We start from the raw sequence: 26,640 nt of genomic DNA on the forward strand, positions 1-26,640 counted from the left end.
CACTTGTCCCTAGGTGTGAGTGTGAGCGTGGTTGGTTGTTCGTCTCTGTGTGCCCTGCGATTGGCTGGCAACCGATTCAGGGTGTCCCCCGCCTACTGCCCGGAGACGGCTGGGATGGGCTCCCCCCGCGACCCTAGTGAGGATCAAGCGGTACGGAAGATGAATGAATGAATGAATGAATGAATGAATCGCTAAACGGTCTTTGAACATTCTCAACATTCAAATGTTGAGTTGAAATGTTGGGTGGAGAGCATGAATTCATGTTGCGGATGAATTGAGGTCATGGAAAATGTTGGCACTTTCTGTTTTTTTTTTCAGGAATCTCTCCATTCCCTCATGGCCACGCTAAGTGCGTCCAACCCTTTCTTTGTGCGCTGCATCAAGCCGAACATGGCTAAGGTAGGTCCGATCAGTTCAAGTGCTTCTCATTCTTGTCATCGCTTCGAGTTCAGCGTAGCCGTAAACCTGACCACTAAGTCATAACAGTATTGTATTAAAAAAACAGCCAGGTTATTTATTAATTTTAGGGGGGGGTCTATATTTTCAATCCTAATAATCACGGGCCGTTCCCCTCCGGCCCGATCCAAAGACTCCCTTTGTGCTCCTGGGCTGCGTACCAGCGCATTCCAACTACTCCAGCCCTTTTACAGGGGGGGTCAAAGGTCACTCCAGCGCTCGGCTGATCCGGCTGCATCAGTGGAATGCCAAAACGAAACCACAGCGGCGGGCCGAGCCGGCGAGTGGTTTATGTATTCGCCCTGCGTTTCTCCCCTTCCAAAAACAACTTCTTTTAGGTTGCAGTTTTGCTGGTGCAGCGACATTGACTCCCGAGCCGTTTTTTTTGGAATGGCCCAATCCGGATTCAAATATCGAACCCCGTGATGCCGATCGCCACACAACCGTGCTGCCCGATAAAATATACCGAGCCAGATTTTCTGTTCCTCTCGAGCACGGAAACATTTTGCTCACGTCGCCCTGTCAATGGAAAGGAGACATGCCTGCGTTCATCTGACAGATTTGCAGGATTACCATCTTCTCATATGATTACACGCATCCCGACACACGCGCACAATTTATATTCATCCTCCCTCGCTGGGAGAAAAGTCGGCGAGAGGCCCGGCTTGTTTTCCTGCCAGCGCCTCTTTGAGTGGGCCTAAATCCCACCGCCCCCCCCCCTGGCTAAAGAGCTCAGGGCTGCGAGCGCAGAGGAGGCGCTGGCCCGGCCTTCGTGCGTGGATGTGTGCGTTTCATTACGAGCATGAACACATGCGAGCATGAAAGGGCTTCCCTGCATAGTAACATGCGCACGCAATTAGATTGACACCTTTGCGGAATGCCTGGGCTCTATTTGGGGGCGGGGGGCTTATCGGGCACCGCGTGCTCTCTGGGTGACAATGGGCCTTCGTGCGGACGTCTCAGGCACCGCTCGACAAACTTATTGAGGTATCAAATAGATTAGCTGGGGGGTGTTTTTGTGGGCATAAAACAACCGCAATTGGCTCGCAACTGATCCAGGGTGCATCTCGCTTCTCAGCGGGGATACACTGCAGCTTGCCCGTCTCCCTTATGTGGGCAATGCTCATCGATATTGAGTCTGCTAATATCTTAGCAAGATTGACTCGCTTGACCCAAGTAATGACTTGTGATGATTTAAAAAAAAAAATGTTTTTCCAGTTTCGCTTGCGACTTTCAGATCACGACTCCTCGACTTGCGCGACTGACTCCCACCGCCGCTGTGTGTTGTGTTGCTCTCGACAGAAAGCCAACCAGTTTGATCCAGACGTCGTTCTGAACCAGTTGAAATACTCGGGAATGCTGGAAACGGTGAAGATCCGCAAGGCGGGATTCCCAGTTCGTCGCTCCTTTAAGGATTTCTACAACAGGTCCGTTTGTTTTTTGCTCTGTTTGAATGAAAAAAAAATAACAAAAGACGTCAACCTCCATTGTTGTTTTCTACGGGGGGGGGGGGGGGGGGGATGTCACCAATTCTTTTTTTGTTTGTTTGTTTCAACCGTGGGTCCGTGAAGCCCTTTAAGACTCTTCAAAGCAGTGGTGTCCACGCTACGGCGGCCATTTTTCAGCAGCCCGCTCGCTTATACCGAAAATAACATTTGACACGCCCACTTCAACGAATGAATCTGTTCATATCATAGAGATACAGAGAAATTATTTACGACTGAAGTTCGAGCACAATTTCTCGTCAGAGCACTGTGGCGAATGAAGACGGTTCACTTTTCGAATTAAAAAAATGGTTAGCTTGCGACAGCGTGCTCTTGTTCATATGCAGGTGGGATTTGGTTGCTGTTCAGTGCAGGGGTGGATCTAGTCCGGTGGGACACAGGGCGAAGGCCACCCCAAAATTAGCCTTATCCCATTCAAAAGAAAGTTATGAAAACTGTTGTAAATTTCGTCGCGGTTTTGCCCAAATAACTACAAATGATAAGCAATAAGCTGCTTGATTGATTTCAGAGTGTGTGATAAACGAAAGTGAAAGAATTTCCAACATCCTTCTGTTTTTCTGTATGACCCACGTTTGGACACCCCTGCTTTGGTGATTAAGGGCATATCCAAATCAATTTGACTTGCATGTCATGTAGCTGCGTGTCCTCTGTTGAACCTCCTCGTAGATACAAGACGATCCTGAAAAGCAAAATCCAGATGGAAGACGAAAAGCAGAATTGCGCAGAGCTTCTGGCATGTCATGACAACACGAAGAAAGAATGGCAGCTTGGAAAGACAAAGGTAAAAAGGCCGCCAAATATACAGTATTTTTTTTTTAAATAATCGACTGAAATGTGAAGTTGACGAATCAGTGACACCGTTGATATTTTTCACATGTCTTGTTTGGGAAATGACGCCGCTTAAAATTGTGTGACGGTCAAGTTTTGAAAAACTCTTTTTTCCTTGTCAAAATGTGGCGTTTGTGGTACTTGAGACACTTTTTTTGGGTGCGTATTCCTTGCTAAATAGTATTTTCAGTGGCAAACTATCGTGCTTCTCTTGCCAAATTCTCTGTTTGCTGTAGCGGAATTTGCAGGGGTGGTTCTGGATCAATTTCACTGAGGGGCCAGGGGTTTTGATGGGGGGTGGGGGGGGGCACATTCAACCCAGGGCTAAAAAGACAGATTCGAAATCTTATTTGACTTTTCATTTCTTCAAACTTTGAAATTGTAGTCATAACATTACAGTGATGAGGAAAAAAAACAGTATTAGGAGGGCTAAAATGTCTGAAAGCGTAATAATACGCCGTGTCCATCTGTTGAGAATATTCAAGCTAGGGGATGATATGGTACCAGCCTGCCGGGGACAAAAATTACAAATACACTGAAGCTAGATGTTTTACATGCATATAATTATCCAAATTTTAAAAGGCAATGTCTTATATATTGATCTGTTAAAAAATTAAAATAAAAAGGGATACTAAAAAAGTTACACACACACGCACGTCATGGTAATTTCCTTCTCTGTGGACTGCTTCTCATTTTCCCGCTCATTTTTAAGTGGTGCAGCGCACTAAAGGGTCCTACTAGAATGTTAAATCACGCACTTTGGTTCCACCTTTCGCGTTGGCGACTCGGCGCGATTGCGTAATCTACGCTCGGAGGGGGGGGCACAGGGGGTGCCAGAATCAGTGCTACAGGGGCACTGGCCCCCGTTGCCCCCCCCCCCAGAACCGCCACTGGGAATTTGGCCCAAGTGTTTACTGTGTCCAAATAGTTTTCTGCTGCCAAATCGAGTATTAGTTTTCCCCTCTCAAGGTTCCCAGGCTGTTCATGTGTGTCGCAGTTTGGACGCCCCTCGCCGTGACTCACGTCCCAAAGAATTTCCTGGCAGGTTGCGGTCAGATGTTCTGCTCCCTTGTTGACAACCGCACGCTTTGGATGGCTTCCTCCCCCAGATTTCACTCTAAGCGCATCGTGCGACTCAGCGCCAGCCGCCGAAAGCGGGTAATCCCGAGGCGGCCTCAATTGTTCACCTCCCGACGCTCGCTCACCGAATAATGATTAAACTGGCCGCTTTTGGAAGCGACGAGGCTCTCAGGAGACACCTTTTTTGGCGCGGCGGTCTTTCTCTCCCGGCTCTCGGTTTCAATCATTAACTCTTCCTTCGGAGGACCTGGTTTTCGCGGCTTTCTCAATGAATGATTAACTTTTTAATAGCACGTTGGATTGTGAAGGGCAAAAAAACCCCCCCCCGCTAGCGACAAATATCATGTGCTGCGAATCCTCCACGTTATTTTTTTCGCTATCTTTTCTTCATGGCGCTACATCGCCCGTGTAGACGCGACGGTGAAAATGAAGCACACGGAGTCGTCGTGTCTCACCGGGGATCTCGTTTTTACGCATCCAACCGGTTTTGAACTTTGGCTAGATGACGCGGTCATGTTTTGAGATAGCGGGAATGTCGTGTGGTTTGTGGGAAGAAGGGCCGAGAGAGCGGGCCGTGTTTCCTTTGGAGGGGGGAACAATCCATGTGTGATTATACGCTTGCTGATTGTGTTCGCGGAGGAAGTGTGAGAGCTGAATTTGGGGGGGGGGGGCTCAGTGCGGTGATGAGTGCGGTGTCTTGAGCAAAGGTGGGGGCGGGAGAAAACGGTGCTGTGGACGGAGTGGAAGCGTCCCCCCTCCCCCCTCCGGTGTGGGACTGCAGCTGTGGGTTTTTTTTTTGATTGGTGCCACATCTGGGACACAAACGCGAGGGACAAGTTGAAACCCAGCCCTGTGACATCCTAAACAGCGGGAGGCTCAATTTCGTGTCCACCCAAACCGATTGCCAACAACGGCGTTCAAGTCATGGACAAGGCGCTACTTCAAAGAGACTTTGGCAGGAGCAGTTTGGGCAGATAAGTGAGCAAAAAGAGGCTTCGAGCTGTCCACCGCCACGCCCGCTTGAGGTTGATTGTCAAACGAACCATCAAAGGAGAGAATGACACATTGCGCATTCAGAGCAACCTGATAACTTTGTTAAAGTGTGCTTGCTACCTTCATGCTAACACATAAAGGGAAACCCCATTGACGGGCTAACAAATAGCGTCTCCGGAAGGAGTTCGGGGGAGGGGCGTGAGGAAGTCCCCGTGAGCTTGTAAAGGGTTAACCAAACTCTTATTCCTTCCTCCCCGAGAGCAAGCAGGGGTGTGGCTTGCCTTTTTTTTTTCTGGACACCCGCCACCATGCTCCCCCCCCTCCCTCTCTCCTTTCATCTCTTCCCTGCCTCCATCCCTCCCTTCCCCTTTTTCCCTCGCCGCCTGTGCACGCCAGTCGCAGGGAAACGCTCAGGAAGCGCAACACAATGAAGCTGCGCGGCAGAGAGAGCGCCGTCAGACGCAGCAGCTCCGCAGTGCCACTTTTGCCCCAAGCTCTGGAGGGAGGAGGGCGGCCAGGAGCCCACTGAAACCCCCCCACCCCGCTCGACCCCCGGCTCGGCTTTCGCTTCCACGGTTTGCTCGTTCCTGCAGGTGTTCCTGAAGGAGGCCCTGGAGCAAAGGCTGGAGAAGGAGAGGGAGGAGGTGCGGCACAAGGCTGGCATGGTGATCCGCGCCCACATCCTCAGCTATGTGGCAAGGTGAGTGGCAGTGACAGTTGTCAGGGTTTGTTTTGTGGAAAGGGAAGGTGGCGGTGGGGGTGGGGGGGGGGGGGTAACGGGTTACATGCATGCCTTCGGGCATGTTTGTGCATGCGCTGGTTACTGGGGGATGATGATGCCCCAAAAAAAAAAAGTTTGGAGCAGGACTTTTAATTGAATCACGCGACAATGAACGCACTTGTCTCCATGCGCTTAATAAATGGCAATCATGTGAACGCGAGCGCCCGGAACCGACCGAGGCAGCAGATTCAGCATTTCAATCTGCGCACACGCACACAAGCTGTTGAAGCGTAGCATTGTGACATGGATAGACGGTCAGTTTAGGGCTGCAATGTATCGTTATTCTCGGAAGTGATTCATCCGTTAGTTGCTTTGTCAATCAATCCATGAGTCGGATGAAAAAAAAAGAATAAAAGAGAATAACATTTAAAAAAAAAGAGTTGTTTTTGCAAAGTACAAAGTAAAAGCAGATGTTTGCAAACGTTTGATTTTGATTCAACACAGAATATTCCCTCTGTGGAGGGTGACAGAATTGGGGGGAATTTTTGCTGTTGTGGGGGGCCAGGGGGGGGGGCTGCAATTCCGCCGATTTGGATGATTTCAAATTAAACGCTGTCTCAAAACGATGACTTAATGTGGTCATGAATTAGGCGATTAATCGTCGCGCCCACATTAAGACCCTTGCACTGCTCCACGTCTTCACACAGAAGACGATTCAGCGCACTCGTGTGATATTGAAAGACGCTCAAGCGGCTTTAAATTCAGCGTGCCAAGAGAACAACTCAGACGAATTTCCAATAACTGTTTCCTGCGACTCACATTTATTTAAGATTAAGATATCCTTTATTTGTCCCGCAATGGGGAAATTACAATCCGAATTCAGAAAGGAAAAACCTTTAATCCACTACTATTGCTACTTATCACCTCCCAGTATGCACTTCAACTTTACTCTTCAACTACTGTGCTGCACTAGTAACACTTCTTAGCCCAACCTAGTAGGCACGTGTCACGCACTAGTAGCCCGCTCGACCCTACTAGTAGCACAAAAAGGCCCACTCGTGGTTTTGCCACATCAGTAAAATCCTACCAGGTAACATCTAGCACTTTACTTGTTGTGCACAAATGCCGACACTTCGGTTTCTCTATGCCAAAGTTGTCCTCGTACTGTTCAGAAATTTTAATAGTGGAAAGCAGAAATGGGGGATGGGGGTGGTGGAAGGGATCAGGGGTGATGGCCAATGACTAGTAAGACAAACTCACAAGTGAGGTGAAAATGAGCGCACTAGTACCTCAAGTCATCATGCTCACTTCTGATTGAGACTCACTCGAAATTTGAGAAGGGAGATATGTTGAAAAAAAAAATGTACGAAAATGTGCAATTTCAGTACAGAATCTCCCCCCCCCCAAAAAACTAAAAATAGTACATTTATGAAGAAACACCACTTTGACGCTTTATTTGCATCAGCGGGCCCTTGTAAAGCTATGTGGCCTTGAGTTTGACAGCGGTGCTCTCAAAATTTCACTCCACAAGAGCTTTTTTAAAAAATCCTACGTCAAGTCCCTGCCAGGTGAACAGAAATGTCATTTGTAACTTTGACGCACCCCAGACTAGATAGTTGTCCCACAACCAGTTTTTGAATAATTCCAATTGCAGAAGTACCTACCGTCTTAAAAAAAGAGGCTTCAAATTTGTGAAAAATCAAGCCGTTATTTTTGCTCTCCGAGGCTGTGGGCGTGTCCAGTGAACACGTTGAAAAAAAAAATGGATGCTACTCGGTCTGACATTTGTCTTCTGCCGACTCATGACGACATGTTTGAGATGTGTGAAAACTCATCGGCTTCAAACCGATGCCGCCCGGAATATTCGGCGTGAGGCTTCTCAATGCGACGACGAGGCTCTTTGCTCTAAAAGCCGCCGGCTCGTTTTTCCGCCTTTCTCTCGGTGTGATGCGCGTGCACTCACAGCCGGCGATGAGGCGCTCTAAAGCGCATGCGCAATCTAAAGCAAAAATGCACTTTTGGAGTGTGGGATTCGCGAGCTAGCTGGATTAGCGCTTTCAACGTCTGAAAATGATTCTGTCAATTCGACAACACGAGGTGCATGACAGCGTTTTTTTTTTTTTTTTTTTTTAATCGTCTTCCCTCCGGAGCTGACTTAAAAGACGGAGCGGACCGAAAACGCTCGCCGAAGCCACAAGTGCAGCCTTTGTGTTATTATATGTAACAGTATCTCCGTCTCGGGATGAGTCACAGGCCAATGGCGTGATTACGGCGAGGACGGGGGCCAAACTCGGGGGGTGGGGGGGGGGGTGAAAGGGTCAGCGCATTGTGTGTGGGCCTTGACATGTTTATGGTCGCGCGCGTTCGCACTAGCGTGCGCGCGACTGGGCTTAGTCACAGGGCTAAACACCGCAGCCCACACAACCGCATGCTCATCAGACTGTAAACACGCAGCGCTGCGAGTCCTGTTTATTTAAACCCGGGATGCCAGCGGGTGCGAGGCCTGCGGCGTCGCGCGCATGCTTGCGGTGACACGCCAGCCATGTTGACGGCCGCGTTTTGCCCTCGTCTGGAAAGACGACAATAGATTGATAGATAGGGAGCCGGAGCGAGGGACGGACGGAGCAATGGATAGAGAGAAGGAGCATCAGAGCAGCGAAAGAGTGACAGAGTCACGGACGATTGAGAAACAAGATAGACGGGCATAGCTACGGATGGATGGATAGAAAGAGCGAGACCGATAGAAGGCTTTAGCGATCGACGGGGTCGAGCGAAAGCTACAAAGTGTGTCATCCAATGTGTTTCCCCGCCCCCCTCAGGAAGCAGTACAAGAGGGCCCTGGCCAGCGCCGTCACCATTCAGAAGAACTACCGCGCTCACTTCTGGAGGCGCAGCTTCCTGCGCTTGCGCTCGGCCTCCGTCGTCCTGCAAAAGCACCACCGCGGCCAGCTGGCCCGATCCCTCTGTCGGCAGCTCAGGGAGGAGGAGGAGGAGAGGAGGAGGCGCTTAGAGGAGGAAGCCGAGAGGAAGATGGAGGAGGAGAGGAGGAGGAGGAGGCTGCTGGACGAGGAGCTGGAGAGGAAAGCCGAGGAGGAGCTCATGAAGGTGGAAGAGGAGGAGCGGAAAAAGGCCGCAAACGGGGAGGTCAAAAGGTCATTGAGCCATGTTTACGTTGGAGACGAGAAGCGCGTGAAGAAATGAGAGATGGTCGCATGGCATCGTTTGACTGACATCAACGCAAGACTGGCGCAGTCGCGGCTGACGCAAAACAAAAAACGAACAGTGAAACATCAAAAACGCCATAGACGGGCTAACGGCAATTCAAATTGGCGCTGTCGGATCCGATTGGCAGACACTCAAAATGCCTCGAACTCACAATCGGGTGCAACAACAAAATGTGATCCTGACGTGATGTCTCACAAACTACCTTCGCTTCCTTTTTTCGCGGATGTCCGGAAACCAAAATTCAAAATTTCCCTTTATGCGTCAGCGTGTAACTCACTTGTTTGACCTTTCTTTCAGGAACTCGCTGCTGCTGAACGGTGCTTGCCAGAAGGTGAGAACATGAAAACATTCTCATTCAGTGCGGTCTTGTATTTTTCGAATGAAGTGCAAGTGGGGGCAGCGGTCCAACAGATGGCGCCGTGTTGAAAAAAAAAAGCCAGAAACAAACCAATCTACACAAAAAAAAAACCTAACCTTTTTTTTCCAAACCGGCACACATGATTTATTTAACGCTAACAAAATTCTTCCGAGCAGCAAGAAGCCGTGCCAGCGTGACCTTCTTGAGCAAGTTCTGCTGATTCATGTGGCTGCTTGTGCAAGCCAGCAAAAAAAAAAATAATAATAATAATAATTTAGTTGCAGAATTCTATAATGAATCGCATCGAGCAGTGAATCCCAACCGCATGTCATTATCCAATTTCACTTAATTAGTGTAAGAAATATTTCCTGGCGACAAATCCCGTATTTGTTTTCATCTCTCCTTGCCAGTACGATATGTAGTGACAGACACAACAACAAAATTCTCGATTACCACCGCCGCACGCCATCCTTTCGTGACATGAGGTTTTTTGTTTTTTTTCCCCCCTCGGGTAAAATATGTGACTTGGCGCAATCAAGGTTGGGAAACGCTGACGGCATTCGTCATCCGGGCCGTTTTGTACTTCACAAGAAGGGAAATTGCAATTTGAAAAGCATATGCGTGTGTTGTGCGGTGACCTTGATACGCGTCTCTGCTTACTGTTTTATGTTCTTCCATGGACAAAAGCAGGCACTACCGGGTACTATTGGTAGTACCGGGTCAGGCTAGCGTTCCAAGCGTTTCCGCTCATCCGTCAGCCGAGCATATTTATACTCCAATCGTCTTCACTTGGCTGTTTATGCCTTAAAGTTAAATACAGCTGACCTCGGTCTCGACAGAGCGTTAGCCGCGTACCGCGCACACCGTTTACACACCGCCGCCGGCAGAATCACCAAGAAAGACGTCGGACCTCGAAATTAAAAGCATGCGGTGTAGAATCGGTTTCAACGATCAACAAGCGCGCAACGGTTTCAAGAGTGACGGGCAAATGAGGGGGAAGAACATGTGTCAAAACTGCCGTTATGGTGTGAGGCTTTTATTTTGAAGGCCTGACTTCAGAAAGGATGTTCTGACCACCGTTGCCTTGAGTTGTTCACAAGAAGCCTTTTGACACAATACGACAATTCCATCATCATTTTGTGCGTCTGGAACGAATTAACCCGTTTGGCTTTATTTCCAATGTGAAATAAGCCTTTGGATTCGGCACGATTGGGTTTTGGTCAAACTTTCTGGCACGGATCACGCACGAAAATCGAAGGTACCGCTGTCGAAACGTGAAGCTCATCGATGTGGATGTCATCCATCGTCTTGTCTGTCCTCCAGGAGGCGCCGTCTCATCAGACGGCGTCGTACGGCCACGCCGCCGACGAAGAGAGCCGTCAGATGGAGGAGATTCTGCGTCTGGAGAGAGAAATCGAACGGCTGCAGAGGCAGCAGGAGGACGGCGTGTCTCTTTTGGGAGAGATCTCCCGCGAGGACCACCGCCGGATGCGAGAGGCTGAGATCTATCGACTGGAAAAGGAAGCCTCCCGTGTGGCCACCGAGTTCCTGGAGCTTTTGGATTTTGGCGCTTTGGAGCCGTCGCTGTCCAGCGAGGAGAACCTCCACGACCCCACCGAATCCACCGCCCCTCTGGCCGAGGAGGAGGTCGACGAGGGTTTCCACGCCGAGGAGGAGTGCATTCCTCTTCCCGACTTACCTGCGCCAGCTCCGCTTCCCCTGGACAAGGACGTGTTCCAAAGCCTGCCCCCTCCTCCGCTAGCTTTTTCAGAGGGACTCTCGGTCAGCCCTCCCTCGGCTTCTTCCGGCCGAATCGATCGTATCCCGGACTCCCAAATTCCCGGCTCCGCCCCTCCCGGGATGAGCGACGACCAGGCTTCGCCCTCGGAGCCCCGCAGCGAGGAGGCGTCCCGTTCCAACTTGCCCGACGCAGAGTCGGACTACGACCGTGAGGAGTTTGAGGAGGCTCGCGGGAGCTCGGGCGCGAGCATCAACGACGGCCACGTCACCGATGAGGAGCTACTGCGCAAGTCGTCCTGCACCCACAACAGCCTGGATTCCTATAAAGGCAGCTCGGACTCGGTGAGAACAACGTAACTCGGCTCAGTTCGCAGCGAGCGGCGGTCGGTGAGCAAATTCTTCAAAAGGAGAGGCTTCAACCTGAAAACATACAAAGAAAAGGACGCGTCGCCTCTTCAAAACAAGCGCCTTCTTTTGAACGTTTGCTAGCTTAATGCTAACCGATGATGCAAAATGCAAACGCAAAGTTTTTCCGCCGCGGAGCGCTTCCTGTAGTACATGTTTTTTAACATACCGGCAACCGTTCGTGACATCATATATGAGCCGCTTTAAAAAAAAAAAAAAAGGATGAAGGCAAGCGCACGTCATCGGTCGGATAAAACCTACCGAACCTCACGCGAACAAGCGCTTGGCAAGCAAAGCGTAACAGAAGCCAGGCTCTGCGGGGCGACCGTCTGTCTCACTTGATCTGGTTGAGATGGAGACACTAAGTAGGGCGGAGGGAGCTAGATCGAAAAAAGACGAGAGAGGGGTTGAGCCACGCCAACAAAAGACGCAGCGACAACCGTATGAAATTGCCGATACGAAGAAGCGATACGATGTGCTACTCCTGCTCTGCTGCCATCTAGTGGCAGCCTGGTGCCAACGAACGATGTTGAAGTGACGCTAGGAGCTCTATGAAGTCGAAGGGAAAAAGGAGTGCTCTGCGTGGCATCTGCCGGCAACTTTAAATCATTTTCGGGGCGGGTGGGGGGGTTTAATTACGTGCAGAATCACGAATAACAACATCTGTATTAAGGCGATGATGTCATCAAATGTGCTTCGCGTTAATGTCGAGGGGCAAAATGGCGTGCCACAGTTGATGAGACACAGCGTAGAAGTTTCTCTTATGCCTTCAAATCTAAACGCGGCAAAGGGAGGAGAGCTTTTTGGGAGGGGGGGGGGGGGGGGACAAGTTCTTTTTGGCACATCCCTCGCAGGTGTGCGCAACTCTGTTCGCGGTTTCCCCTGCCCGTGCACGCCAACCAGTTCTAAAGCCATCTGCCGTCTTTTTTTTTTTTTTTTCAGTTCATCGACAGCGACGAGGACAACGACGGCTACGTGGACACGGACGAGGAAGTTTCCAACGGCAGGCTGCATCTCCTGAACGGCGCCGGGCCACCCTACTTCCACGGCTACCTCTACATGAAGAGTTAGTTGTGTTATCAAATCCCCAAACGCCACATCAGAAGCGTTTGGAAAGACTCGAGAGCCTTTAAGTTGAAGATGTACCACCTAAAAAAAAAGACTAAATTAATCTTTAAGTACGATAAAAAGATTGAGACGTGTTTGCGACTACGGAATAGTGAGCAAATAAGGTAACGGTCGCCCGGGCTAACCACGCCATCTTCCAATTTCCAGGCGGGCTCATGATCCCGTGGCGCCGCCGCTGGTGCGTGCTCAAAGACGAGACCTTCATGTGGTTCCGCGCCAAGCAGGACTCGGTCAAGTCGGGCTGGCTTTACAAGAAAGGCGGCGGGATGTCCACGTTGTCGCGGCGAAACTGGAAGATGCGCTGGTTCGTCTTGCGCCACAACAAGCTCACGTACTTTGAAAACGACAGCGAGGAGAAGCTCAAAGGGACCATTGACGTGCGCACAGCCAAGTCAGTCTATCGTCATGAGATTTTTTCTGGCGGGGAGGGGCTTGCAGAGCTTGATGCTTGTTTAAACTCTGGTTCCCCCGACAGGGAGATTGTGGACAATCACGAGAAGGAAAATGCGCTCAACATTGTCACTGAAGAGAGGACGTATCACATCTATGCCGAGTCTCCAGAAGATGCCAGGTATGCCCGGCTGATATTCACTCTCTTAAAATCGGCAAAAAAAATGTCTTAAAATCTGCAACAACAAAAAAAATGTGATTTTTTTTTTTTAAACACATTAACAGGTTACAAAACATACAAACACATTTCAACGCAGGACAAAAATAATGACTTTCAAACTCCACCAAACCACCCTCTCTTAAAATTAACCAATTTTTTTGGACGATTTTCTCTCTTGTAGAGTTAAACAAATACTAAATGTCAAAGTATTGTAAAACAATTCAACATTCTGCCTGTAAACCATACGGTTACATTTATCAGCATTAAGGGACCCACCAAAAAGTTTTTTTTTTCCTGACGATTCATCGCTTATCCGGATTTTAATTGACCAAATATGAGACTTGCCATCGGCCTAAAAAAAAATCCATATCAGCTAGATCCAAATAGTGAGTAAAAGTAAAAATAGAGAAATAAATGCCCAAGTTCAGTCCCCCCCCCCCTAAAAAAAACGGGCTTTAGTACAGTAAGTGTTTGTACATCATTATTTCCTCTCACCGCAGTATAAATGCAGTCTCACTGTCTTTGTAAAAATATGGAACTCGACTCCTCCCTTGCGGTTGCCAAAGGAACGTCATGCCGTATCATTTTCCAATTAACTGGACTGATGTTTCTCCCTCCCCCCACCCCGGTTGGCTTTCCTGCCCTCCCTGTGGTTCCCGTCTAGCGGTTGGTTCAGCGTGCTGAGTCGGGTCCACAGCGCCAGTCCGGAGCAGCTCATGGAGATGCACCACGAACAGGCCAACCCAAAGAATGCCGTGGTTAGTGGTCTCCTCAAGCCGCCACCTTGGCCACTCCCTCCCCAGACTGGGCCCCCAACTCGAGCCCCGCTTCTGAGCGACCCGTCATCCAGCATGGATGAAATAAGATGTCGACTTTCAGAGTCGTTTGCATTGTATTGTCATGAAAGCCTTGTTTGTTGCCAGGGACTTGATTTTTTTAATTTTTTTTTTTTTATTGAATCTAAATTGCATTCACAAAGTTGATATATTTTCCTGACCGAGCCAAGTTGTCTTCACCATTCTCTGTCCGTCCAGGGCACGCTGGATGTGGGCTTGATTGATTCCGTTTGTGCGTCAGACAACCCTGACAGGTAAGCAAATTCAACAAACAAATTCAAATCGGTGTAGTACAGATACAATAATAGAATGTTCCGGTAGTTCCTCATATTGTGGCCACCGACATTACATCCTCAACTATAGAAAGAAGTAAGCACAGGGATGAGATATTTATTGGGGGACGGCCTATAACCCATTCACTCCCAAAGACGGTTTTAAACGTCTTTTCAGATTTGGGCTAGAATTGGCTGGTATTCAGTTCATTTTAAATTTGAAGAAATCTTTTTTTTTTTGCATGCTGCATATTTTTCCCTTTTCGCCTGGCGCGTTTGTGGGGGTCCACTGAAAACTGCTTGCGGAAATAATGGACATTTTGCTGTTTTTAAAATTTTTTTTGTTTTTTAGGCCAAACTCATTTGTGATCATCACCGCTAACCGGGTGATCCACTGCAACACGGACACACCCGAGGAGATGCACCACTGGATCGGCCTGCTGCAGAAATCCAAGGGCGACTCCAGAGGGGACGGACAAGAATTTCTAGTCAGAGGTAAGATGCAGAACTGAAAATATCAACAGGAATAACATGTCACTAATATCATATTGTTTTTTTTTTCTCCCCGTAGGCTGGCTGCATAAAGAGATGAAGTCAGGGGTGAAAAGCACGTCTCTAAAGTTGAAGAAGCGTTGGTTCGTCCTCACCACCAACTCCCTGGACTACTACAAGTCATCTGAGCGAAGTGCTTCAAAATTGGGAACGCTGGTCCTCAATAGTCTGTGTTCTGTGGTCCAGCCGGATGAAAAGGTCTTCAAGGACACTGGTTAGTAAATTAAAAAAAAAAGAAAGTAAAAATTGGACAAAAATTTAGAAGCAAACTGTTCCCCTCCGCCCCGCCCCCCCCAAAAAAGTGAAATACAACTGAACCGCACTTAGCAAAGCTTTTGTGTATCCCTTTTTGAAAATCCCACTAGCAACTCCATTCAAAAAAAAAATAAAAATGTCTGTTGGCCCCTATGGCAGGTTATTGGAACATCATCATCCACGGACGCAAACACTCTTACCGCCTGTACACCAAAATGCTCAACGAAGCCATGCGGTGGGCAAACGCCATACAGGGAGCCATTGACAGCAAAGTTCCCATCGAAACGCCCACGCAGCAACTCATTCGGGACATCAAGGTAGGCCTTTTGGTGCTTAACATGTTTGGAAAAAAAAACAACACACACAACAACAAAAAAACTCTTTTCAGTCATGCGAGTCTCTGGCACGGCACGGTGTGTAATAAAGTGAGGTACTTACCGCGCGTGTTGTGAAAACATTCTCGTTTGCCTACGATGCACTGCGGTGACGTCTGTGTGTGTGTGTGCGTGTACAGTTCTGAGTTGGAGCACCGAGCCGCTCTTTTCCTCTTTCTTAGGAGAGCAGCTTGAACGTGGAGGCGGTGGAGCAGACGTACTGGAGGAACCCCATCCTGAGATACACTCAGCATCCGTTGCACTCGCCGCTCCTACCTTTGCCTTACGGTGATGTCAGCAACCACCGTGAGTCGTCGACTCTTCGATTGGGGCCCGTTTTGTCATATGAACGACACGTCCACTGATCCGTTTCCACCGAAATCCATTTCCAACGCTTGAAATCGATGCCAGATGACGAATCTTCCCCCCTCCGTCTGTCTCTTGCAGTGCAAAAGGAAAAGGGTTACAGCAGCCTGCAAGATGAAGCCGTGAAGATCTTCAACTCCCTGCAAGAGATGGAGGCGGTTTCGGACCCCGTGCCCATCGTGCAGGGGATCCTGCAGACGTGCCAGGACCTGAGGCCTCTCCGAGACGAGGTCTACTGTCAGTTGATCAAACAGAGCAATCACGTCCCGCACCCCAACAGCGCCTCCAACCGAGCCCACTGGCACCTCCTCACCTGCATGAGCTGCACCTTCCTGCCCAGCCGCGGCATCCTGCGCTACCTCAAGTTTCACCTCAAACGGTGCGAACACACACTTGCACGTGGGGGGGGGGGGCCTTTAAGGTGGCAAAAACAAGGACAGCAGCAACATGGGAAAATGTGAACCAGAGAGAACAACACCGGTGGTGCAACAATTTCGTTCATCTTCAATGGCAATCAATGCACGCCACTGCCGCCATTTCAAGTCATTCTCATTCAAACCAAATCAAATTCAGATGCTCTCAGTTGCATTTTTAGAAAACACAATTATCCTCCATCTGTGTGTGTGTGTGATTGTAGCATAAAGGAGTTGTTCCCGGGGACCGAGATCGAAATGTTTGCGCATTTCATCAGCGAATCTCTGAAGAAGACCAAGACCAGAGAGTTTGTTCCCTCCCAAGAGGAAATCATCGCACTGCTCACTCGCCAGGAAATGACCACCACGGTCTACTGTCACGGGGGAGGCTCCTGCAAGATCTCCATTAACTCGCACACCACGGCCGGAGAGGTGTGGCGGAGACGTTTTCCAGATTGAAATCAGCGAAGAACTCCCCAAATGCCTACGTACTCGTGACTTTTTTTGTGGCGTGTCGTGGCTTAAGGTGGTGGAGAAGCTGATCAGAGGATTGGCCATGGAGGACAGCAGGAACATGTTTGCTCTCTTTGAGCACAACAACACGATTGACAGAGCTGTGGAGAGCAGGGTGCTGGTGGCGGACGTGCTGGCGAAATTTGAAAGGTGAGATGCTAACCACGTGCTAACCACTAGCCCGCCATGCTAAAAATGATGAAGGACTTTGAAACGGGGTGTTCCATGATGTCCATTATTTTATTTTATTTTATTTTTTTACACATTATCACTAGACTTGCTGGCAGCGAAGAAGGCGAGAACCACGGCCCGTGGAAGCTCTACTTCAAACTCTACTGCTTCCTGGATGTGGAGAGCATGCCAAAGGAGGGAGTGGAGTTTGCCTTCATGTTTGAGCAGGTCAGTTTCACGGCTGTCAAACGTTTTTGTTGTCACTTTAACAGTTTGTATTGAGGGTTTCCCCTCGGAGGAATGTCGGAACTGTGAAATCGTGTACGGTGACTGTAAGTACGCAGAAGCAGGGCGACGGAAGGCATTGGTGTCGTACCGTATTTTCCACTCTAAAAGGCGCACTGGATTATGAGACGCACCTTCAACGAATGGCCTATTTTTTTTTTTCATATAGTGGACACACCACATTATAGGATGCAATCTTCAATGCATCCACTAGATGGAGCTTCGTCTAAAAGAAATGTAAACAGAATGATCAGATGTCCGTAAAACGTGTTGAATAAAGCAGCGACACAGTTGGCTTCGCCAACAGCAAGTGAGAACGTTGACTCGTTAACGTTGAACTCTCTTGCCGCTGCTCTACTTCCGTGTTCAACGGCGTAACCCGATCGCCTTAAGTTTGAACTCTGCGTTGTCGGCACGTCTCGGGCAAGGAACCATTTTGAGGGTCAAAATATTACCGTAATGATCATACACAAGGTGCATCGGATTTTAGTGCGGAAAATACGGTAGTGTTTGATGGAAAGGAAATTGACTGACGCAAAGTGGAAAAGTGTTCTGTGGTCTGGCGAGTCCACGTTTCAAATTGTTTGGGGGGGGGAAATGAGGGATATTGCGCCCTCGTCTTTTGATGGTATTCAGCTGAATATAGGTGGAGGATTTACAAATCGTTGCATTCTGATTGTGTTTACATTTTACACCACATGCCTTCCCCTCTTGGGTGTCCCTTTTTAGGCCCACGAGAGCTTAACCAGAGGACACTTCCCGGCCCGCGAGGAGACTTTGCAGCACCTGGCCGCTTTGCGCTTGCAGTTCCTCCACGGCAACAAAACCCGAGCGGCGTGGAACCTGGAGAGCGTCTACCCCGTGGGCCGCCTGCGCGCTCGCATCTTGCAGTACACCAAGGTGAGCGCGGCCTCAGGGTCCGGTCAGACTCTGGAGCGGCGCAGGACCAGCTTCCTGGACGGGACCCTGCGGCGGGGCTTGAAGACGGGCTCCCTGAAGAAGCAACGCATGGAGGAGGAGCAGATGCTGGAGATGTGGATCAAGGAGGAGACGTCGGCCACCAGGGCGAGCATCGTGGAGAAGTGGTGCCGTCTGCAAGGTCTTCTCCAGCACCAAGCCATGCTCAAGTACATGACCATCATCAAGGAATGGACCGGATATGGATCCACGCTCTTTGACGTGGAGGTAAGTGCGCCGTTCGATGCAAAAGATCTTTGCGCCACCTCAACGCAAACACACTATGCAAAGTGTCGCGACGTGGAGAGAAGAGAAGAGAGAAAAAAAAAAAAGCTTCTTGAGTGACTTAAGAGTAGTTGTGAAACTCGTCTTTGTCCGTTTGCATGACTGTGATACACACTGCCCCCTGGTGGCTAAGATGCATACTGCAGAAGGAGCTGCAGTGAATGAATCGCGACGCACAAACTGTCGAATTCTTGATAGCGACACTCATGCGAATGATTGGTCGCGGTGCATCTCATATTTGTGTGCGCGCAGTGCAAAGAGGGAGGCTTCCCGCACGATCTTTGGTTGAGCGTGAGTGCTGAAAACGTGTCGGTGTACAAGCGAGGAGAGCCCAAGCCCCTGGAGACCTTCCCTTACGAGCACATCATATTCTTCGGCGCTCCGCAACCCTGCACGTACAAGATCACCGTGGATGAGAGGGAAATGTTCTTTGAGACGCCGCAGGTAACTCGCGCGTACCGACCACGAGTACCCACGAGCGGAATCGATGGGGTCGCCATGACCGTGTGGATTTCGTGCGATTTATTTTTCCAGGTGGGTGAGATCACAAAGATCATGAAAGCCTACATCAACATGATCGTGAAGAAACGATGCAGTGTGAAGTCGGTGTCCAGTTACGGGAGCAACTGGATCAGATGATCGACGGGTGAAGGAGAAGGTTGAGTACTCTGCTGCAACCTGTTTGAGTAATCACGAGAGGAACATTTCAGCGCAAAAACAGAGATGGTGACAAGGACTCATCCAGTGATGCGTTTCTATGCGGGGGGGGGGGGGGGGGGGGTTAATTGCACCATTTGAAGCTTTGAATGTCGCTCGGAATATGTACACTGGTCCCGTTTCCCATGGTTTCAATTTTAGTTTAGCTTGTCATAAGCACGGTCAGGTTGACTTTGCTTGCTTCACCAAACTGTATTTCATAAATGTAGGACTGTACTTCCTCAAATAGTGACCCCGATTGTCATAGAGGAAAAAAATAGAGCCAGACTTTTTTTTTCCTTTTTAGGCTGATGCCAATATTTGGCAAAATAAAATTATGAGAACCGATTCATCAGATTATTAATAAAAAAATTATAAGGGATAAAATAACACTGTTTTCTGTGCTTCAACGCTTACAATAATGATAAAGATTTTTTTTTAGAAGGAAGGAGTGTTAAACATCATTATGTTGGTCTTAAAATAAGAAACATAATTAGACGTCTTTATTTTTTTCCCCAACTGTCAGCCATAATTTAGGCCCCTGTATTCATTTGCCCGACTCTTTCAGACAAAACTCACCCCTGTCCGAAGTGACGTCAAACGGCCGTTGCGGCTTTGCACATTTAGATCATTACATTGTGCGGTTGGTGTCATCAGTGCCAGAGGCAATTGCGTAACAAAAAAAAAGTGTCATGGGCTGTGAGTGTCGCGTTGTTAAACTGCAGGGAGGAACCAAGCCCTGCTGCGAATAGCAAAATCCCACAAGTACACTTCCCTGCAACAAAAAAAACCTCTACTTGCCACAAGATGGCGCCACAGCAATCATTTCTGTACTCGCCTCCAGCCGTCAACCCAATTTGCAGTTGAGTCAAAATCTTATGGCCACTAATTGAGGAAATACTGTATGCAAAATGATTATTATTTTTTTCCTAGTGGACATTTTCCCCCTTTAATGAATGTTCTCCCTGAACGGAGATTCCCTCAGGTGCATGTGCGTATGTAACTGGGACAGCTTTGCCTTACTGAGTGACTTGTTATGGCGCAGCCATGGCCTTTAAACTTCGTCCCCGAGTATGAAAGAAGCAAGTGCACCAAAGCGATGATTGAGATAGCCACTGCACTTTTGCCACGATACTAATAGCAGAATTAGCCTCCAACGGTAGCTTCAGAGTGTATGTGCGTGTACACTCAAGTGTTTTTACTGTGTGTGTTTTTAGTCGAGGCTGGGGTATTTATTTATTTGCAGTACGGATGGACTTGAGAATAGTCTTAGCTGCGGTTTTGCCAGTATGATCGAAATGGGGCGCGCGCAGCACTCACAGGAAATGCGGAAATAAGCTGTTCATGCGCTCAATTGCGTGCCTTTGTCTTTTTCAGCAATTGTCGGATATTAAAACTTGCTGACGTGTGTTGCCCTCCATTTACGCCGGTATCCTCCTATCGTACATGCCATTCATAATAATAATAATAATAAAAATGATAATAATCCAAACATATAGATTGAATTTAGTATACACCACATCCATCTTAGTCCTCCTTTGCTGTATTGGCGTCGAACTGGTCGGCTGCCGGCGGCCTCACCAGACTCTTGATTGACGTTGCCATTGACGATGACTGTATCCTCACCTTTCCGATTGTTTTCCAGTAGAAACAAACTTTAAAAAAAATTAATCTGCGGGAGGAAAAAAAAAGTTTTATATCAAAATTGTTTAAAGATGCTTTAATAAATTATTGTATTTCAAAAAGCCTCAATGTGTGTTTTATTGGTGTCTTCATTTTATTTGGTGAGTCTGTGCATGTTATACCGAACAGGAATGACATCAAAATGTAGTTGATGGATTTGCTGAAATGAATTATGTTTGTTATTCTTTGCTGGGATTTATGATGAGGAATTTACAATGCACAAAATTATAACCATGTTGATTTTAAGAACAAGGTTGTTTGAGCTTTTTATTTTGAAAATGCAGTATATAAAAAAAGAAATGAATAATGTACACTATTAAAAGTGACGATTTAATTTCTTTCACATATTACTTATTTTTTCATCGTTTTTGTTGTATGGTGCCAAAAGATTTGATTGAAATGTGATTCATTACTTACAAAGAGTACTCGTACTATTGGATCTTTAAATGTGGGCCAATTTCTTTCTTCTCTTGAGTTCAATATTGTTATGACAATGTTAATATTAATATTATCATTAGTATTATTAAGTCACATTATTGGATTTATCATTAGTACCTTTTTATAAAGATAATCATTAACTTAATAAGTTCATTAGTCTTATAGTTACAATTATTACTGTATTACTACTACAGTAGTGACTGCAAATTTCCCTTTAACTGATAACTCATGAGTTTATTTTGGTTTTATTTATCACTATTTTTATAATTGTAAAATGGTCATAACAAAAATATTTATTATCCTACAACCACATATTAAACATCCGCAGAGAATATATATATATTTACTGTGTATATATATATTCGTAATAGGAATGTAATAATTTGTAGTCATATTTAATACACTGCTAATACTCCAAAACACTACTACTACTTAATAATAATCATCACAGAAGTAATTTTATGATAAAAGCTAATATTAATATGTCGAGTTTTGCTTTTGTCTTTCAAGTCAACAACACTGAACACAATCACATGTTACAACGTAGTAGAGTATCTTACTCGAACATAAAGGTTAACCCGTAGTGAGCGTACAATCGCTCACTCCTCTTTGGCGAACGCCAAATGATGACGTACTGCCGAAGACGTTTCGAAAACAATCGCTGCTGTTTGATGACGCCACACAGGAACCAGTGACGCCACCCCTGCCCTCTCCAAGTTGGCAACCGTTAGCGACTGTACTTTATTTTACCGAGCATTTCACTTCATTGACGTCCTCACGATGTGGACCTCCGACGGCGTCTTTCTTTTCCTTTTGTCCGCTCTCGTCGCCGCGCAGGAGCAAACATCGACGACTTCTCTTCCTGCCGGTAAGTTTTTGGACACACTTTCAACTCTTGTTGTTGCCCTTTTTCTTGGTCACATGACAACAGTAGAATGTGTTTTGTCTGTTAGCTTGATTTGCTAAAAATCGCAGGGGTGAAAACAGGAGATTTTGTTTTAACTCAAGCGACTATATATAAATACATCTATCTATCTATAGAGTATATGTAGGTATTATTTTACTTTGTTAACTGTTTTGTTGAGCGCTTTGTTACAGCTGCCGCTGTTGTGAAAGCGCTATATAAATCAACATGTATTGTATTGTATTGTTATATATTATGGTCACACTCGGCTGTTTTCTCTGTTGATTGCAACACAACAGTACTGAAGTTTAAACCACTTGCAAAGTTTGAGCTTTATCCCTCCTATACTGTACATACTCTACATGTCGTTTCACATTTTTTTCAGCCCTACCCATTAATCTGCCTATGACTCCATAAATCATGTGACCATCTTATTAAAAAAAAAAAAAAGAAAGAAGAAACGGGTCGAAACCATTCTTAACTACCATAGTAAGTAATTTTTGTATTCATGAATTAAAGTACATTAGAAATGTTATTTTAAAAATGACTACTGGAATACATCTTTAACAGCTAAAGTAATGCATCACAATCTATCTCAAAGCATTCTCCAGTTAAACAAAAAATATAACCATCAGTGGCGGTGAAAGCAAACGAACAAAGCCTTTTAGAACATCTGCAATTTGTTTGGGGTAAATCGGCTGGCACTGAACCATTTGTCTAGGTAGAAGGATTTACGAACAGCTCAAAATAGCACTCGGTAGCACTCGGTGTTAGCACAAAACCTTCAGGCTTATGTTCGACAGCCCACGGAAGTCATGAAAAGCCTACTTGAACATCCGAAATGGATTTGGGGTAAATCAGCTGGAACTGAAATGGTAGTCGGGGGTCTAAACAATTACGAACTGTTTGAAATAGCAGTGTTAGCACAAAACTTAAAGCAAAAAACAAAAGCAACAAACCATGGATGTCAGTAAAAGCCCACTAGAACCCGTGACCTTTATTTGCTTGCGGCTTATCGGATGCACTTTCAATGCTCGAGTGTGTTTTGTGTCAGTTGCAGTGTCGTGCGCCTCCAAGTCCAACAGCAGCTGTGCAGAATGTCTACAGAATGCCTCCGTAAGTGTGCATGTTTTTCATGCATGTCATGTACCCTGCTTCACATGAGTTTGATCGCGTTACGTTTTGCGTGTGCGTGTTGCTGCAGTGTTTGTGGTGCGCGCCCAACAAGCAGTGCCTGGACTACCCGGTGAAGAACATCCTGCCTCCGAAAAGCGTGTGCCCCTTGAGTGACGCGAGATGGGGCATATGCTGGGGTAAGCCCACCCAGCACACTAAAATTAGTCTTGATGCGCGTGTTGCTGACATGTGATGAGTAAGAAATATGTCATAAAAGTGACCACTTTTATTTCTTTGGTTTTATAGTCATTCCATTTCTATTGGGATTTTTTTTCCATTGTTTTTTTTTTCATTTGTACTTTTTATTCATATTTTATATTTAGTTTTTATCCCAATTTTTTCATATTTTGGCGTTTGCAAACTGAGACTTGAGCCGCAATATTAATCCGAATAACGTGTTGGGATGGGGCGCACGGGTCAGATTATTGTCATAATAAAAGACTTCCTTTTGAAATTGTATTGTCAGTTTTATGACCTTTTTGCGTGAAAACTGCTTTTATTGGATTGGAGTGAGCTGTCGCTCCACGTCATCACTTCACGGCAACCGTTTGGTGGGATGTGAAACGCTTTTTCCGTTTTCCTGCTGCCTAGTCAACTTCCAGACAATGATGATCACGCTTGGTGTGCTGTCTGGCCTTTTGGTGTTGGGCGTCCTGGTGTGCTGCCTGTGCTGCTGCTGCCGGCGCCGCCGCCGCCGTCAGCGAGTCAGGTGAGTCATGTGACCGCATGGGGGAACACAATGGCTCGTTATACGTCGGGGCTGATACGACCCGTCTCCTAAGGCGCCGCTGCACTCTACGCACTGTTCCTCACACGATCAAACCATGAGTGCTCAAACTTTTTTTTTCCGTGTTTTTAAAAGAAGATTTAAGGGCCGCTTTCACTTTTTTGGGGGGGGGGGCTTTATTTGTGGCAGCGAGTCCCATTGCTCTAGCAGACATTGCGAAACAGGAATTCATCAAGTTAGCGAAAACGTTTTTTTACATTTTTGTTTTTAACGTGAAATAGGCGACATTAAAACAAGTGTATTCTCATTTTAGAATAAATTACAAAAATGTGCTGTTATCTTATCGTCACTTGCCTAACATAATGAAGCCTCAACCATATATTATTTCATCGTTCCTGCCAAAATAATGAATCACGATTAGAATTAATCCAATTGTGCAGCCCTAATTCACTGGCATATTTTCTTTATCCTCTGCAAAAACACTCCTTTCACTACAGCTTCCGGAGTATTAGTTGTGAAACTCTTCTTTGTGTCTTATGTACGTCTGTGTTATACTGCGCCCTAGTGGCCAAGGCGCACACAACAGAAGAACGATTTCAATGGGCACTGAAGCGTGAAATCCTGATTCACACACTGTTTCATTCTTTACATTTGACTTATTTATGTATGATTATGTATATTCTTATGAGGTACAATACTGTCCATTGCTATTTTGCTTATCGCACGTGTTTATGGGCGTCGTACGAACCTCAAAACACCACATGCTTTTGCAATCTTATCTCATAGTGATGACGACGAGGATTTAAGGGCGGAGCAACAAACCCGTGCGAGGAGCGCCCGTCAGAAAGAAAGGTAAATAAATGTCCATTTGACTAAGTTCATACACTTCCACGCGGCCGAGGCCTGTTTGTCACTTTTGTGTTTGTTTCTGTCATCGCAGGAGGATGGAAATGCAGCTGAGGCATGACAAAATACGACAGAAATATGGTCAGGCCTGTTTAGTTGGCACAAATTTGTTCTTTCTCTAGTACACCAGCAATGTTTATTTCTCAGAAGACAGTGATGCGTAGGAAAACAATAAAATACATGAAAATACAAACAACCCCCCCACCGCCCACCAAAAAACAAAACAATTAATAATAAATAAATATATACTGTATATATAGTTCCTATTCAAAACAAATTAATGATGACACCTTTAAAACTGATCCACTAAAACAAAACAACTATGAAAAAGGATGCAAAGAACATTTAATAAAATTAATAAGCCTTATGAAAATGTTAAAAAAAGAACATTGTATTTTTTTTTTAATTGTCTAAATTGGATCTATTTCATTCAATATCAAGATAATGCAATATTTCTTAAAAATACCAAAACTTTAAAAAAATTAAACGGTCTCATATGTATTTGGAAAATATAAATCAATTTCATAACACTTTTCAAATAAAGAAACATATTTAAAACATTCACAATAAAATAATTACGTAACAGTAAAACATTATACACATTTTTCTTAACAGAGATAATTAATATTTTGTTCCAATTTATTCCAAAAATGTATATTGTCATTTTATAATGGGTCAGTGCTCACAAATACAATCAGATTTTTGCTTTTCAGAAGTTTCTTTTTCTTTTCTGAAAAATGTTCTCTCTGCTCCAAGGGAAAGACAACCTCATTTAAAAACGTAGAGCATTACACGAGCCTGTAGTGCCCTCTCTTGGTCTAAAAAAAAACAACCACAAAACAAAATACTGAGGATTATATACAGGACGCAAACTGAAAATACATCGTCCATTGTAAATTCCCGAAACGTGTATTCGTTCTGTTGGTGTGTTCTCATGATGCTTTTCTTTTTGCAGGCCTTTCAAAGGATAATCCCTACTCTCGCATGGATGAGAAGAAATAAAAACCCTGGCTTCGTCTTCCAAGTGGATTACTCCACCGTAGAGTAGCGGCTGTCTTATTTGAGACATCTATTCAAGTGGAGACCACAACTTAAGAATGTACACTCCCGATTTTAACCTGGACATAAATCGTATGCTTAACTGTGATCTTTTCCTTTGATTGTATTCACGTTTGCGCCTTCCTACCCCTCCCCCACCCCCCAAAAAGTTTCTGAACTTGATATATATTCTTACCATTTTAATATTTTTTGGGTCTTACCTTGTTATTTCGAGCATTGCACTATTGACTGAGTGAACTCACTCCAGCAAGAAATGGCGACTTGTGTTTGAAACGGCAGTATTTTCACAATGCTCCTGTTTGTACTGTTTATAATTCTGCCCAGTTGTAACATGAAATAATACGTGTCTCTTTTAAGAGCATGACGTTCCACATGTGAATTTGTTTACACCCCCATGTCATTATTGCCCGTGTAAAAATAAAATGGATGTTTTTTTTCTCAAATTTTTGTTGCGTTTTGCAATGCTCCGAAATGCACTGCTACATTTCCTGAGCTAGCCACACGTAATCCAAACGCAAAACTTCACTGAGAGGAAATCCTGTTGACATTTTTTTCTGTTCCACCACACCATCACTTTTGACTTGTCTTCAAGTCGTACCACCAAACCAAAGGTTTCAACACCCAGACTTTTCCAAACAAAAAACACCCACACTTCACAATTATTTTTAAACACCCACACTTTTCCAACCCCAACACTTTTCAAGAAGTTTCAATACCCACAGT

The 26,640-nt window shown here is 46.2% G+C and overlaps 2 protein-coding genes across 3 annotated transcripts in view; both read left to right on the forward strand.

Annotated features, from left to right (window-relative positions):
* The window catches only part of LOC127611881 (unconventional myosin-X-like), a 52,150-nt gene extending 31,381 nt beyond the window's left edge, over window positions 1-20,769 (forward strand). The window contains exons 18-40 of the mRNA XM_052082666.1: window positions 319-399; window positions 1,759-1,883; window positions 2,628-2,742; window positions 5,456-5,562; window positions 8,403-8,735; window positions 9,106-9,139; window positions 10,493-11,248; window positions 12,254-12,377; window positions 12,587-12,830; window positions 12,915-13,010; window positions 13,714-13,807; window positions 14,084-14,139; window positions 14,510-14,652; window positions 14,729-14,923; window positions 15,124-15,281; window positions 15,521-15,644; window positions 15,786-16,083; window positions 16,342-16,549; window positions 16,644-16,780; window positions 16,906-17,029; window positions 17,816-18,271; window positions 18,581-18,772; window positions 18,863-20,769. Of these exons, the coding sequence (XP_051938626.1) occupies window positions 319-399; window positions 1,759-1,883; window positions 2,628-2,742; window positions 5,456-5,562; window positions 8,403-8,735; window positions 9,106-9,139; window positions 10,493-11,248; window positions 12,254-12,377; window positions 12,587-12,830; window positions 12,915-13,010; window positions 13,714-13,807; window positions 14,084-14,139; window positions 14,510-14,652; window positions 14,729-14,923; window positions 15,124-15,281; window positions 15,521-15,644; window positions 15,786-16,083; window positions 16,342-16,549; window positions 16,644-16,780; window positions 16,906-17,029; window positions 17,816-18,271; window positions 18,581-18,772; window positions 18,863-18,967 (4,305 nt within the window). The 3' untranslated portion in view covers window positions 18,968-20,769. The remainder of the gene's footprint in view (window positions 1-318; window positions 400-1,758; window positions 1,884-2,627; window positions 2,743-5,455; window positions 5,563-8,402; window positions 8,736-9,105; window positions 9,140-10,492; window positions 11,249-12,253; window positions 12,378-12,586; window positions 12,831-12,914; window positions 13,011-13,713; window positions 13,808-14,083; window positions 14,140-14,509; window positions 14,653-14,728; window positions 14,924-15,123; window positions 15,282-15,520; window positions 15,645-15,785; window positions 16,084-16,341; window positions 16,550-16,643; window positions 16,781-16,905; window positions 17,030-17,815; window positions 18,272-18,580; window positions 18,773-18,862) is intronic.
* Window positions 20,770-21,755: 986 nt separating this feature from the next.
* Window positions 21,756-26,050, forward strand: LOC127611908 (pituitary tumor-transforming gene 1 protein-interacting protein-like). Of its 2 annotated transcripts, none has more exons than XM_052082716.1 (7): window positions 21,756-22,013; window positions 23,110-23,165; window positions 23,254-23,362; window positions 23,817-23,934; window positions 24,739-24,804; window positions 24,893-24,939; window positions 25,814-26,050. In XM_052082716.1, the coding sequence occupies exons 1-7, from the start codon at window positions 21,926-21,928 to the stop codon at window positions 25,858-25,860; spliced, it is 531 nt and encodes a 176-aa protein (XP_051938676.1). In that variant the 5' UTR covers window positions 21,756-21,925; the 3' UTR covers window positions 25,861-26,050. The 2 variants fall into 2 exon arrangements, with proteins under 2 accessions (XP_051938676.1, XP_051938675.1); XM_052082715.1 differs by having other exon boundaries at window positions 21,769-22,013; window positions 23,104-23,165.
* Window positions 26,051-26,640: the final 590 nt, after the last annotated feature.

The sequence above is a fragment of the Hippocampus zosterae genome, chromosome 12 (assembly GCF_025434085.1).
Source record: "Hippocampus zosterae strain Florida chromosome 12, ASM2543408v3, whole genome shotgun sequence".
Lineage (NCBI taxonomy): Eukaryota > Metazoa > Chordata > Actinopteri > Syngnathiformes > Syngnathidae > Hippocampus > Hippocampus zosterae.